A 13108-nucleotide genomic window follows, 5' to 3' on the forward strand; every position below is an offset into this window, starting at 1 on the left:
TTTTCGGCGCTCGGCTTCCTAATTAGCCAAGTTAAAATGACGCTGCAGCCAATAGTATTACAAGGTCCAGTTTTGTAATATGCTCAGACCTGTGCCAAAACAAACTTTTCCATGTAAGAACTTAGGGGGGGAAAAAACCAAAAAAAAACAAAAACCCTAAGCTAGCACACTCAAAAGTCCAACTTTCATCAAGCCGTCAGTTTACATGATGGTGGATAGAAACAACAGGTCAGATTTTAGATTGGGCCAGGCTTTTATTCCAAGTTGTACACATTCCGGAAGTATAAATCGGCCGTCGGGACGACGTAGCAAGAAGAGGCATTTTCAGATTTGACACGCGTCGAAAGCACACAGAGTCTTCAGATCTGCGGAAGAAAAACGTAGTCGATTTGGTGGGGGAGGGGAAAAAAAAAAAAAAGCCAAATTGAGCCAAAAACAAAATCCAAAACCTGGAGCGGCGTCGCCGCATCGCCTCAGCGAAGTCAGGGCATCTACGTAATCCGGTCCCAAGAAGCTTTTGTAATCCGTTCCGCTCGGCACCTCCTGGAGACACTTTGTGGAGTCTTTGAAAAGGAGGTTCTTCTTGTCGGCGGACTGAAACAGTTTGAAGCCAGGATGGCTACCACCTCTGCCAAACAGAGCCTGGAGAGAAAGAGGGAAAACAAAGGCAGTCAGGCTTCAACCTCGGCGACCGGCGACATCGCGACATCCCGCCTGCTGGGCCCGAAGAAATCCGACGACATCTTTGCGGGTTTCGGGACGCGTTATCACGGCGTGCGGCGGGGCCACTCCGAGGTGGCAAGCTCGGAAATCCGCCACGGGCGCGGGACCCGCGGCGGGGCAAATCAGCTCATAGTCGGCGCCGGAGACGTCGGAGGCCCACGCCGGACCCTCGCCTGCAACGATGGCAACGGGGACGCTTGTCAGCCGGCGGGACTCGTGAGCGGCTCCCCGCTAGCGCCTTACCATCGGAGTTTTCCGCGACGGTGGTGTGTTTGATAAAGGCCACGTCTCCGGCACCCTCCACAAGACACCTGAAGAAGGAACGCTCAAAACGGAACTGCGGCTCCGCTCCCAAAGCCAAACGGCGCACTGGAGACTTTGCCTGAATGCACCGGCGTAGCCGTAGTATCTCTCTTCCGAACCGGCCCGGCACTTTGCTTTGCCGGCGCAGAACGGGGAGTCGGCCGGAGATCCGGGGGCGCGGCCGCCTCTGAAGAACTTTGCTAAGGAAATGGCAATGACGTCATTTACTTAAGGTAGCGTCGGGATTTCGGGACACAAATTTGAACTTCAGTCCTGATTCTAAATGCGATCGCGGCGCAAGGTCAACGGTCCAGTTTCTCATTTCCAAATGTGGAGAAAGGCATCGGATTTAGTAAACGGAGCAACCGAGTCTCGGTTTCTCGGGGGGCCTTCGATCATTTCAGGTCTGATCCTAGCCCAACAGCTCTCTTCTCTAGCGGTCCTAAGCGTACGGTAAAGGCCAATTCTTTGCTTTCCCAAAATGAGCGGAACTTACTGAAGTCGCAATGGCCGGTCTCCTTGTAGATTCTGCCCATGGGAATGTTCCAGCCGGCGGTTCTGCCGTAGCCCGTGTGGCAGGACCTCTTCCCCTTCAGGTTTGCCCAGGTTACTCCGGAACCCTTCTTCACCACCGCCACGGCGTAATAGGAGGAGGCTGAGGCTTGGAAAATAAACAAACATTGGAAATTCAGTTGAGAGTAAATATGCATCTGCTTAATTGAGGTCAAGGACACGATGGGGAAAAATAATGAACTACCTCCGGTCCTGTTGCACTTGGCTGTGGAAAAGCGCATCATTTAGTGCTATTTCATGTCGAAACAAAAAGCGCCGTCGCCCTTCACCTTCGTCGTACTGCTCCACCATGACTGGAAGCAGACCGCAGCGGCCGGCCGTGTAAACCTCTCCTCCGTCCACTGCCATGGCATCAGCCTCTTTGCGCTGAAAACAAGTTTTTCATTCCAAGCAGAGCACCGTTAGCCCATGACAAAAAAAAAAAAAAAAGTCGGGCTGCTCCGCAGAACCGCTTTAAACCTCCTCAGACAGCGGCCGAGTAGCTTAGGCGCCCTGCAAAAGCTCCGCACGGCTACATTTACCACGATCGTCTTTATGCATTCTTCCGCCGTCGGAGCGGTCTGGCACATCATTTTGTCTTCAGAGTTCCTGCTCCATTGGTCACATTTCAGAGTCTCCGTCGGGCCCGCGGCGCACCACGTGATGCTGTCCAACTCCACTGTAGTGTCCTCTGAAAGGAAGTCGGGCCACCGTCTCGGCGCCGCCCGTCGACGGGCGCGCCTTCCTTCCTTCCTTCCTTGGTTCGTTCGTTACCTTCGTTCAGAGAGCGCACCGCGCTCAAGTAGCCGGCGCCCAGATACAGGAAGGCGTCCGTGTTCGCGGGTAACCGGAGCAGTTTTTTAGTGGAGTCTTTGAACATCAGATTCTCGGCGGGTGCGTACGCTTCCGACGAGAAGAGCTCAAAGCCCTGTTCCAAGTATTCCAAGGTTACTGGAAAGGGAAAGCTCGAGGGACGCCGTTTAGCCTTTGTCACCCGGCTTGTATTAGGCGAGCGTTAGTCAACGGCGGCAAAGAAGTCGGCCGGATGGCTGCGTATCCTACCCGCAGTGAATTGAGGCTATTCCAGATCAAGTCCGCCAGCCGCGGGTCTTTGCGGGTGACCACGGCGTGAGCCGGCACCCCGGCCAGGTGGCATTCCCGGTACTTGTCGACGGGCGCCCTGGTGTTGTCCAAGCACAGCAGCTGGTAGTCGGCCTTCTCGCTTGAATTGGCTACAGGTGCCGCAAAAATCTGATTGGATGAAAAGGGAAGGCCGCTCGAGCAGCATGCCCATATTCGGCCCTTGTCGTGCCGCGCCGCGCCTGGCACAATTCTACACATTCAAACAGACGAAACCACCATAAACAAAAGAATGCAAAAACGTTCAGAAACGCTGAGAAAAAAAGGAGACGCGATCACAAAAACAAAATGGAAATAAACTTACAACAAAACAAGGGCAAAAAAACCCACCGGATTAAAATAGATGCAGACCTTCGTTCACAAAAATGAAGCGGAACCAAACTTAAAAGAAATGGGAAAAAATAGCAAAATATCCATCCATCCTTCCGCGTCTTTGCATCCGAATGAAGATGACGTCACGCCGGCAAAGTCGGTCCATCTGTCAGACATTGGCGCTCACGTGTCCGCCCCTCCCCGACCGGGAGCGTGCTCTAAACCGAATCGATTCATTCCAAATCCATTCGTTGGTCTCTACCGCCACCTACTGCCACACATGCCAAGAAAAAAAATGTCTGCCGGCCGACATAGTTTGAGTCCCGCTCGGCGTGGTGGTGCAAAAATCGAAGGAGAATCAAAGTAATACATCCTTCAAATAGTATCTCAAATGTTTTCATCGTAATGGTTTTATGTGGTCCAAAATTTGGAACGGAAGTTTTGATGTACGCGGCATCTTGCGCGTCAGGCTGCGGCAAGCGCTGGGAAATGTCAGAAGGCTCGTATTCGGAAGGAATACGGGCTTTCATCATCCGCTGGAGAGGGTCGAGCTCACTCTATTCCGAGCAGAGTCTGTCAAAAAAAAAGTCATTATCTTGAAGGAGAGGTAACAATGTCTTTCCCGCCAATGAGTTAGCGCAAAAAGTCCACAAGGCTTTGAAAAGGCTTTAATTTGATACATGGAGGTACACGTTAGAGAAACAAGGGTACCAGAACAGTTTGCCAAGCGCCCGGAATAGTCATTTGCGTAAGGATGCGTCGATTCCCAACGGGCCGCTGCCATCAGAGGCAAAACGGCAGCATCGTCGCGCGCGGAGCCCTCTTTCTTTTCCTCAGTGGCAGGCGTGGGATCTGCAAAGCTTCTCCAGATCTGTGGAGGAAAAAGAGCAAGCGGACGCATTTTATGAGGCGGCGAAAGAAAAGTCCGAACCTGGAGCGGTGTCGCCGCACTGCCTCAGCGAGACCATGGCGGCCATGTAATCCGGTCCCAAGAAGCCCTTGTAATCCGTTCCGCTCGGCACCTCCTGGAGACACTTGGTGGAGTCTTTGAAAAGGAGGTTCTTCTCGTCGCCCGACTCAAACAGTCTGAAACTGGGATCGCTCCCGTCTCTGCCGAACAGGGCCTGGGAGGAGAAACCCGACGTCGGCCTCCGGTTTCCAGCTCTCGGCGAGGACCGCCCTTTATTTCCCACCTGCTGATCCCGAAGAATCCTGACCACGTCTTTGCGGGTTTCGGGGCGGGTCACGACGGCGTGCGCCGGCGTGGCGGCCAGGTTGCAGGCTTGGAATTCCGTGACCGGTACGGGAAGCTCCTTGTTTGGGCAAATCAGCTCAAAGTCGCCGCCGGAGAGGTTGGGGGCCCAAGCGGGCGCGTTGCCTGCACGGAGCGCAAATTTCAGCCCCGCGCGCCGCCGGTCGGCGCGGGCCGAGAGTCCCGTTACCGTCGCTGTTTTCCGCCACGGTGGTGTGCTTGACGAAGGCCACGTCGCCGGCGTCCTCAACCAGACATCTGGGGAAAAAAGAAGAAGGTTTCCACCGGGACAAGGGCGACGTTTCAAAACTTACCGTAACGGCCCAAATGGAAGATGCCCCCTTCCCCAAAAACGAAGGCCAAAGGTACGGGTGCGTCTTAAGAACGTTTTTTTCCCCCCTAAAAACGGTAACTTCAAAATGAGATTTTTTTTTTTCCCCCCCTCCACCGTCCGAGGAGCGGCGGCTCCGGCGCCGACGCGCTTTTGTACCCTGTATTTGCTTCCTTCTGTCCGGCTATAGCCGGGCCCGTTACGGAAACGCGGGCGAGAAGCCGGAACGCGCCCCGGACGTACGGCAAAGCCGGAGCGCGCCCCGGACGTACGGCAAAACCGCAGCGCGCCCCGTCCGGCGTTTGCGGAACGAGTTCTTCTCCGGAGCGGCGGGCGGCGGTCACCTGAAGGCCCCGGCGTAGCCGTAGTATTTCTCGTCCGGGCTGGCTTGGCACTTTGCTTTATCGTTGACGCTTTTGCCGGCGCCCGCACACTGAGCGCAGAAGGGAGAGTCGGCCGGAGATCCGGGGGCACAGCCGCTGCTGAAGAACTTTGCTGAGGAAACATGGCGTCATTTCCGGCTTGGGACGCCTTACTTTGAAAAGGCCGGCCTTTCCCCCGTTCATAAAGTTTCACCCCGTTGTTGCGACCCCGGTCATGACCGCCCCCCAAAGCGCGCTTACTAAAATCGCAGTCTCCGGTCTGCTTGTGGATTCTGCCCATGGGAATGTTCCAGCCCGCCGTTCTGCCGAAGCCCGTGTGGCAGGACCTCCTCCCCCGCAGGTTGGCCCAGGTCACCCCGGAACCCTTCTTCACCACGGCCACGGCGTAATAGGAGGAGGCCGCTGCGCGCGCGCGCACGCAAAACTTGTGAGTCCACTTAGTAAAGAAAGAAACCTTGGCCACCGCACCATCCCATTCCACCGCTTCCGCGCCCTCCCGACGGCTAGTCCCGGTCCGAATTCTACCGGGGTCGCCCGAGAAGCCGACGGGGACGCCAAACCCATCCTTTACCTCCAGGCTGGCCGCAAAAGCCTGCGGAGAGGAAACGGGGTTGGGAGCGAAGTTCATTTAAGGTACGGGACGCGGGTTAGGGTTACGAAATCCCCACGGGCACCTTGCTCGTACTGCTCCACCATCGCCGGGACCAGACTGCACTGGCCCGCCGTGTACACCTCTCCCCCGTCCACCGCCACCGCGTCGGCCTCCTTGCGCTAAAGGAAAAATTAAAGGAAAAATAAAAACCCTAACCCTAACCCGTCTTCACTCGACGCTTTCGGATGCGTGTTCCGCCTACGAAACGAAAAGTCGTTTTGGAACTTTCGTAGGTAGGGCCCCTTTTGACGGCCCCCCGAAACGCACCTGAGCCCCTTCGGCGAAGACTACGGCGTGAGAAAAACGCATCCAAAACGCTGACAAATACATGTCAGAATGACATTAGCGCATCGTAATCAAAATATATCACGTAAAGAACGGTACAGAAAAAAAAAAACAACTTCAAATGTATGATGCTGATGGCAACGGGAACGTATTATGCTGAAAGTATTCCAAAAAAGAACAGTAAATCAGGCGAATAAAAAAAGTTTTAAAGTGGGGCGCGCCGGCGAAGACGTGGCTCATCTTACTATGATCATCTTCAGGCACTCGTCCACAGAAGGGGCAGTCTGGCACAGGATTTTGTTTTCGCCGTCCGCCATGCTGACGGTGCTCCACGCGTTGCATTTCTTGGTCTGGCCGTGGCCCACGGCGCACCAGGTGATGGCGTCCGATTTGGCGGCGGTGACCTCTGAAAGGAAGCCGGCGGAAGGCTTTGGAGGCGCCAGGCCCGGCGGCCGGCGCTTCTTACCTTTGTTGAGGGAGCGCACGATGCCCATGTATCTGGCGCCCAGATACAGGAAGGAGTCCGTGCTGTTGGGCAACCTGACCAAATTTTTAGTGGAGTCCTTGAACATCAGATTCTTGGCGGGCGCGTAGTCTTCCGAAGAGAACAGCTTGAAGTCCTGTTTTTTCTTTGGGGGATAAAAAAAAAGGGGGGAGAGTCAGGCTCGGCGAAGGGAATGGCTTTTCCGGGATTTGCCGGCTTCCGTCCCTACGCCGCGCTTTCCTTGGCGGGCCGCGGCCTCGACAAGATGGACGGTCGGAACAATCGGGGACCAGACAATTCGTTGTTCTACCGCCGGCGTACGCACGACGGGTTGGCGTGACGTAGGTAAGGCTAATAATTTCACTACCAAGAGATAGCAAGAGAGGACCTACGGACGGCGGAGGCGTTTTGGGGGAAAAAAAGCAAAAGCCCCAAACGGGCACGAAGGTCAAAGAAGTGTACGTCCTACCTGCACCGAGTCCAGGCTGTTCCAGATCAGCTCCGCCAGCTGCGGGTCTTTGCGGGTGACCACGGCGTGAGCGGGTACCCGGGCCAGGTGGCATTTCTCGTAGTTGTCGACGGGCGCCCTGCCGTTGTCCAAGCACAGCAGCTCGTAGCCCGCCTTCGCGTCGTCTGGAAGGGGAGGTCCCGTTCGCGCCCGTTAACATTTTGCTAGCGAGCGAGAAAAGCGGCGCCGAGCCGGCTTCGGGACTCGAGCCCGGTCCCGGAGGGACGCCGTCCCGCCGGTTTTCCCGCGCTCCCGACCCGAACGAGCGGGATCGAGCCAACGGGCTCGCGGCGCGGGAAAGGCGAAACCGGCGGGGTAGCCGCCCCCCGGGACCGGAGTCCCGGGACCGGAGTCCCGCACCCGCGCTCCGCATCGCTCGTCGTAGGCGATCCGGGACAGGGTTCGGTACGCGGAAAGGAACTCACCGGGTACGGTCAGATGCTTAACGAACGCCACATCTCCGTGATCTTCGACCAGGCACCTAGAAAAATATTGCGTGAGATTGGAAAAGCAGAAGCCGCCTGCCCGCCGCGCGCACCTGCCGCTACTCTGATTCAGGCCGTTTTGGAATAAGGGCGTACTTTGTTGAAATTAGACAACGGGGATTTTTTTTCCTTTCGGTTAAGATGACAATTTAAAAGCCAGCCAGCCATCCATCCCACGATGAGGCAACGCGTCCGGTTCGACCGCGTTTATTTTCGGCCCGTGAACTCGCGCGCCGGAGAAGCCGTACGGAGCGAGGCTTTTTGTGCCGCGATTTACCGAGGGCACTAAAAAACTGCAAAAGCCGAGCCGAAGAACGACGGGGTGAAATTACGGGACGGAGGGACTTACTGGAAGGCGCCGGCGTAGTCATAGTAAGGTTCGTTGTGAGACCTCGAGCAGTCGCCCTTGCAGCCTTTGCACAGTTGCGAAGCCTTTTCCGCTCCAGGAGCGCAGCTCTGGGAGAAGAACTTACCCACCGCTACGGGGCGGAAAAAAAGCCAAAAGAAAAAGAGGGGTGAGGGGGGGCGGCGGACGCGGTCGCTCGGCGCGGACGCCGCTCACCGGCCTCCACGGATTCCTCCTCGACGCCCCCCCACTTCAGCACGTCCAAACCGATAAGCGTTCCCACGGGGATGTTCCAGCCGGCGGATTTTCCCAGGCCGGTGTGGCAGGATCTTTTCCCTTCCAGGTCTCTGAGGCCGAACCCGGAGCCCTTCTTGACCACGGCCACGGCGTAGTAGCAGCTGTCCGACGCTGGGCGAGCAAAGAGAGAGGGAGAAGGTTACGCCGCCTCCGACTTGGCGGCCGGCGCCGGTCGACTGACTCACAGGCGCCGTAGTCTTCGGCGATAATGGGACGGAGTCTGTAGTTCTCCAGTCCGGCCGTGTAGATGTCTCCCCCGTCCAGCGTGATCGCATCCGCTGTACCCTCCTGCGCGAGGAGAAAAAGGAAAGAGGTCACGCCGCCGCCGGCGCGCGGGATTCCGACGGGGGACCTTGAGCAACGAGCCCGTCGGTTCTCAATTCAGCGGCAGGGAAGGAAATTCTCCGGACTGTGAGCAACGAGCCCGTCGGTTCTCAATTCGGCGGCAGGGAAGGAAATTTTCCCGACTAAGAGCAACGAGCCCGTCGGTTCTCAAATCAGCGGCAGGGAAGGAAATTCTCCGGACTATGAGCCGCGGCGGCAAAAACGGAGCAAAAACAAAAGCGGCGTCAGCTTCCCTCCGTCGTCGTTACGAGCGTTTTAAAAGAGGAGGACGCTCGCCCGCGGCACCCGAGGCGAAAGCGGCCGCAACGCCAAACGGCGCGCGGAAAGACGAAGACTCACGTGAACGGCTTGGATGCATTCCAAAGAGTTGGCTTTGTGGACGCAGGTGAAGACGGGCGCCTTGGCGGCCAGGGCCAGACATTTCTGCTGCTCCTTGTCCGACTTGACGCACCACCTGACGTGCTCGACGGGCGCCGACAGCGCCGCGGCCGCTGCAAAAGTTGAGCCGACCGCGGATCACGCGGCGCTCGACGTACGGCGGTTTTCCGTTCTCGTCAACCCTTCGAAAGAATTGGCCGCGCGTGGACGTAGAAGCGGTCGGAAATGAAATCTTGTTACGTGACCATTTCCTCGAGCCCGAAGCGTAGGTGCGGAACTCCGGTCGCCCTCCCGCGGGTTTTCCCTTCTTCTCACGCCGACGCGCATGCTTGGAACCATTAGCGAGCTCCGCGGGAGCTCCGCGGGAGCTCGGAAACCAGCCGAATCATTCGAATCGAGTGCGTTTGAGAAAGGAGGTTCGAAAACATGCGGGACGCCTCGAGGACCGGAGGTCGACACCTACGTTGTCAAGCCATTGACGATGAGGGTTTCGCGATTCAAATATAACATATAAATATATAAAAGGCGGGCGCGAGACTTTTTGCGAAGCACCAGAGCGCCAAATCGCTCCGGCGTCGCGGTGACGGATCGAAATCGGTCAGGGCGCACGAAGGCTAGTGAGTAAAACGGCGTGACTTTTACCCAAGCAGCTGAGCAGCAGCAGTGCGGGGCGCGCGGGCGGCGAGAGACGCTTCATGATGGCTCGGCGGAGTGAGCTGCACTCGCGCCGGCGGCGTCCTTTTCTAGTCGCCAGACCGGCGGGGGAGGAGCGCATCGATCGCTTTGCGCACGCGCGCACCTTTGCTCACTTCGGACACGACTTCGCTCTTCGTTGGCTTGTTGCTTTCTAGCCCTATGGCGTTACGTTACAAACCGCGGACATTCCTTTCACCTTTCGACGCTATAATACTAGAAAAACCAGGAAAACATTAGAAAATACAAGGAAAACTTTTTTTTTTTTTTTTTTTTCCCTTCCCCAGCAGATGATTAAAACATCTACAACGGTTTCGACGGCTCGATGAGATTGCAGCTGGACGTGCCAGATTCGGTGTAGAAAAATCATCACAAAAGATCAAACAATCAATCAGTCAAATTTGATTTGTATAGCCCCGAATCACCGAAGTCTCAAAGGGCTTCGCAGATAACAAGCGGTCACGTGGAGACGTCTTCCAGACAGCTGCACAACAGCATCCCCTGTCAAAGCTCTCACAAGGGGAAGGAAAAAGGCCAAAAGCCCGATTTGGGGAAAATCAGAAACTTTCAGAAGGAGGGGGGCCCCTTCCAGGCCCACGGCTTGAAGTGGATGCTGCAGGTAAACGATATAGAAAAAAATAGCGGAATAAGGGGTGACGAAAAGTCACGTTGCGCGCAGATAAGACGATATCAAACAGAGCTTTGTGTTGTTCCGCCCTAATGAGGTCAACCGCTGACAGGCCGTGTTACAAATGGCCGCGTTTACCGCGCCGACATTGTTTTCCGTGAACAAATATTGGAAAATCACCCGAACCCTTTCGCAATACCGCTGGGTTTTCCCAAGCCATTCCCAAAAAAGGCTCGACAAAAGCGCCCCGCGCTTAAGGCGTCCGTCCACTCGGTTTGGAAAGCTTCCCGGCGATACGCCGCCGCGCGTTGAACAAAAGGGCCGGTCCATTCAAAGACGGGCTCACGTTCCAAAAAAGGCAGCGGCCCTTTCGCGAGTTCGTGAAAAGATTCCGCCGAGCCTTTCCGTCGGAAAGAAACATTTTTGCCCGACCGCTTTCCATATGGCCGCGGCCCGAACGGAGATCGTCGGGCCGGGTTTGGAGAAATGGCTCGCGGGGGGGGGCCCGGCGTCCGACCGGGGCCCCGCGGCCCCGCGGCGAGCGAGGGCCGACTTTCCGGCCCTTCGGAATTCCCGTCGACGTTGGCCGAGGGCGGTATTGGGAAACCTCCAAAAGCGTCTTCTTCCCCGTCCCTTTGGCTGGGAGATCGATGGGGCCCGCGTACTGATAACGGGTCCGAATTCCACCCTCTGGCCCCCTTCTGTCTCTTGGCTGCCTCCAGCCATCCGCAGCCTGAAAAGGTTCCCAGTGAAGGATTTCAGCATTTCCCCACTTCAAACCAACTTGGCAAACGCCCGAAAGCAACTCCTGGGCGCTTCGGCCCGACGCTACTCGACGACCGACACGAGCGAGCGTAAAGGTCGAGGGTGACTCGCGCCTTCGGTTCGGGCGCTTTCCCACAAAAAATCTTATCTCTTCCAAAGTGACTGCCGTTTTATCTCCGTTTTGAAATCTGGGGAAACTCCGAGGAAAATAACATCACGTGCTTATAGTTGGATTAGCTATAGTTAACTAGGGATCCGTTCGACGTCGCGGCGGGTCCCCCTCATCAGATGGTCCGCATCGGCCGTCCCCAAACTCCGGACCAACATTCGAGACGCGTCGGGCTTTTTTTTCTTCCCTTTCTTTCCGACCGCGCCGCGGAGCACCATGTTCTACGAGGGTTTGGCCTTAGCGTCCCGGATCGGTTTGGCGCGGCGGGGGTCCACCTTGTACTCCGAACCGTATCCCTTGAACATTAACATCGAACGCTGTAGCATTAACCGACTTTTAACAACCGCTCTCTACTTTTTGACAAGGTTTGCACAGGCTACGGGTAACCCTAAAACAGAAAAGAAGCGTCAAAATCCTTTTTTTATCGCGATGACACTTGGCGAGGCTAAACGCAGCTTCATCCCCGGGGTCACGACGCCGCGCGGGCTCATACGGAACGCCCCTCGTGACGGCGCCCGGAAGTCACTCTTGAATCGTCTTTTGAATGCAAGCGGTCCATCCCGCTCCAGCCAGAAAACGGATGAGAAACGCCATCGAATCGGCGGCAAAAAGCGCGCCCTCGCACAGCCCCCGCTCTTGTGTAAAAGGTGACACATTAACTTTCATTGACACGGTTTGGAGAAGCGGCCAAAAGGTGAACCCCAAAGCGGGGTCGGCGCCCTCTTATGCAACGGGTGGCGCGGAACCCGCTTCCCGCCTATGCGGCCGTCGGTTTTCTCCTTCGCTTTTGGCCGATGCGCCGCGATGGTTTTTGCCAGCACGACGCGCTCGCCGGGGCCGCGCGACGGACTTCCGACGGCCACGTTGGCCGCCGCGACCGAGTAAGCCGCCGCTCGGCGATATCGACCTTTTGTCGTCCTGCCGCAGCGTTTCCCACACGACGACGGCTTTTCTCCCCCTAATATTCCGGATTCATCAGTTGAGTTTCTCACCCGATCCCGGCTGTCAATCCAGACCCGTTTTGAAACGTCCGAAAAATGCAAATACATCGGCTTTGAAACGACCAAAAAGGACAATTTGAGCGCTGCTTGATGACTTGGCTCTAAGCGGGCTTACGTTTTTCGTTGGTTGTTGCCCCGCGTGCCAAGTTTTTGCCGCGTCTCGTGAACGTCATTATTATTGACTTTGATTCGGTTTAGTATTATTATTTGTAAGTCTTGAGCCCCGATTTTTATACCGCTCGTTGAAAAAATAAATAAACGGACACGTCGACCAAACGCGCCCATTTGAATACGGAGCAAAATAAGGGTGACTATTATTTTGTCCGTCATGGTACTCGCATGAGGGAACACACCCTCTTAACCGGGAAGGCGGCGGCCGACCCGTCCCGTCCCGTCCCGTCCCCGCTCCCGCCTCCGATTAAATTGAAAAGGGAGCTCGGGCGTTCCGGCAGGGTTCGCCCGACGATTTTGTCCCGTCCGGCATGGGGACAGGGGCGCCTTGACTTCGGTATCCGGCGTTTCCGTTAGGTCTGCGCTTCGGGCAATCTAACGCGGAAGGAAGCAAATAAGCGTTTTGGACGCGCCCCGAGCTCCGCTTTCAAATGTTTGTGGCATTTCCAGGGTGTCGCTAGCGGGCGGTCTCCTTTGGCCTCCGTCACCTTTTGTTCACTCAGAAAGCAAACAAAAAAATCACCGGCGCTCATTTCTGGACAGGCAGTCCTCCTCTATTTGTACAGATGCAAGACCCCCCCGCTGCCCCCCCCTCCCTTTTTTTTCCTTTTCAAGCGGGGGTCTAGAAAGGATTACGAACCGGATGACAAATCATTTACCGTAGCGCGCATTTAAATGTTTGAGGATTTACGCCAGATAAAACTGAGACCCGTTGCCACAATTAGGTTCCAAAGTTGGAAAAGCGCAGTATGGGACTGCAGTACGTTGTAAAGCGCGTTCCTGTTCCGGTGCCTCCAAGTGTCAATCATGGATTCCAAACGATTCCTAGCCCGCACCAAATGCGCTGGGATAAAGTACATTTGGAGATTTGTCTTGAAATATCTTCTACAAGCCGGTCACATTTC

At 56.0% G+C, this 13108-nt stretch overlaps 2 protein-coding genes across 2 annotated transcripts; both read right to left on the bottom strand.

The window, feature by feature from the left end:
* Window positions 1-234: 234 nt before the first annotated feature.
* On the bottom strand, window positions 235-3526 carry LOC148414225 (serotransferrin-like). The gene is made up of 11 exons (XM_088429364.1): window positions 2641-3526; window positions 2353-2506; window positions 2121-2269; window positions 1869-1965; window positions 1784-1804; window positions 1523-1687; window positions 1106-1226; window positions 967-1034; window positions 715-896; window positions 450-642; window positions 235-365 (listed from the first exon to the last, which is right to left on the bottom strand). Exons 1-11 carry the CDS (start codon window positions 2917-2919, stop codon window positions 325-327), a joined length of 1470 nt encoding a protein of 489 aa, XP_088285490.1. The 5' UTR covers window positions 2920-3526; the 3' UTR covers window positions 235-324.
* A 156-nt stretch (window positions 3527-3682) lies between these two features.
* LOC148414226 (serotransferrin-like) lies at window positions 3683-9552 on the bottom strand. Its single transcript, XM_088429361.1, has 17 exons — window positions 9419-9552; window positions 8738-8889; window positions 8239-8341; window positions 7973-8164; window positions 7760-7889; window positions 7351-7406; window positions 6887-7050; window positions 6400-6562; window positions 6179-6339; window positions 5671-5767; window positions 5568-5588; window positions 5237-5398; window positions 4958-5108; window positions 4473-4540; window positions 4224-4408; window positions 3962-4154; window positions 3683-3901 (listed from the first exon to the last, which is right to left on the bottom strand). Exons 1-17 carry the CDS (start codon window positions 9549-9551, stop codon window positions 3864-3866), a joined length of 2169 nt encoding a protein of 722 aa, XP_088285487.1. The 5' UTR covers window position 9552; the 3' UTR covers window positions 3683-3863.
* Window positions 9553-13108: the final 3556 nt, after the last annotated feature.

Source organism: Hippichthys cyanospilos, chromosome 12 (assembly GCF_059441005.1).
Source record: "Hippichthys cyanospilos isolate Australia breed blue-spotted pipefish chromosome 12, RoL_Hcya_1.0, whole genome shotgun sequence".
Lineage (NCBI taxonomy): Eukaryota > Metazoa > Chordata > Actinopteri > Syngnathiformes > Syngnathidae > Hippichthys > Hippichthys cyanospilos.

Excerpts from the sequence above, each read along its gene's own strand:
- LOC148414225 (XM_088429364.1), bottom strand. The coding sequence starts at position 2,919 with ATGTGTAGAATTGTGCCAGGCGCGGCGCGGCACGACAAGGGCCGAATA. Across the intron at positions 2,507-2,640 it reads ATAGCCTCAATTCACTGCGG|GGCTTTGAGCTCTTCTCGTC; the intron begins GTAGGATACGCA and ends TACTTGGAACAG. Across the intron at positions 1,966-2,120 it reads AATGCATAAAGACGATCGTG|CGCAAAGAGGCTGATGCCAT; the intron begins GTAAATGTAGCC and ends ACTTGTTTTCAG.
- LOC148414226 (XM_088429361.1), bottom strand. The coding sequence starts at position 9,551 with ATGCGCTCCTCCCCCGCCGGTCTGGCGACTAGAAAAGGACGCCGCCGG. Across the intron at positions 6,340-6,399 it reads CGTGCGCTCCCTCAACAAAG|AGGTCACCGCCGCCAAATCG; the intron begins GTAAGAAGCGCC and ends GCTTCCTTTCAG. Across the intron at positions 5,399-5,567 it reads CTTTTGCGGCCAGCCTGGAG|CGGCCTCCTCCTATTACGCC; the intron begins GTAAAGGATGGG and ends GCGCGCGCGCAG.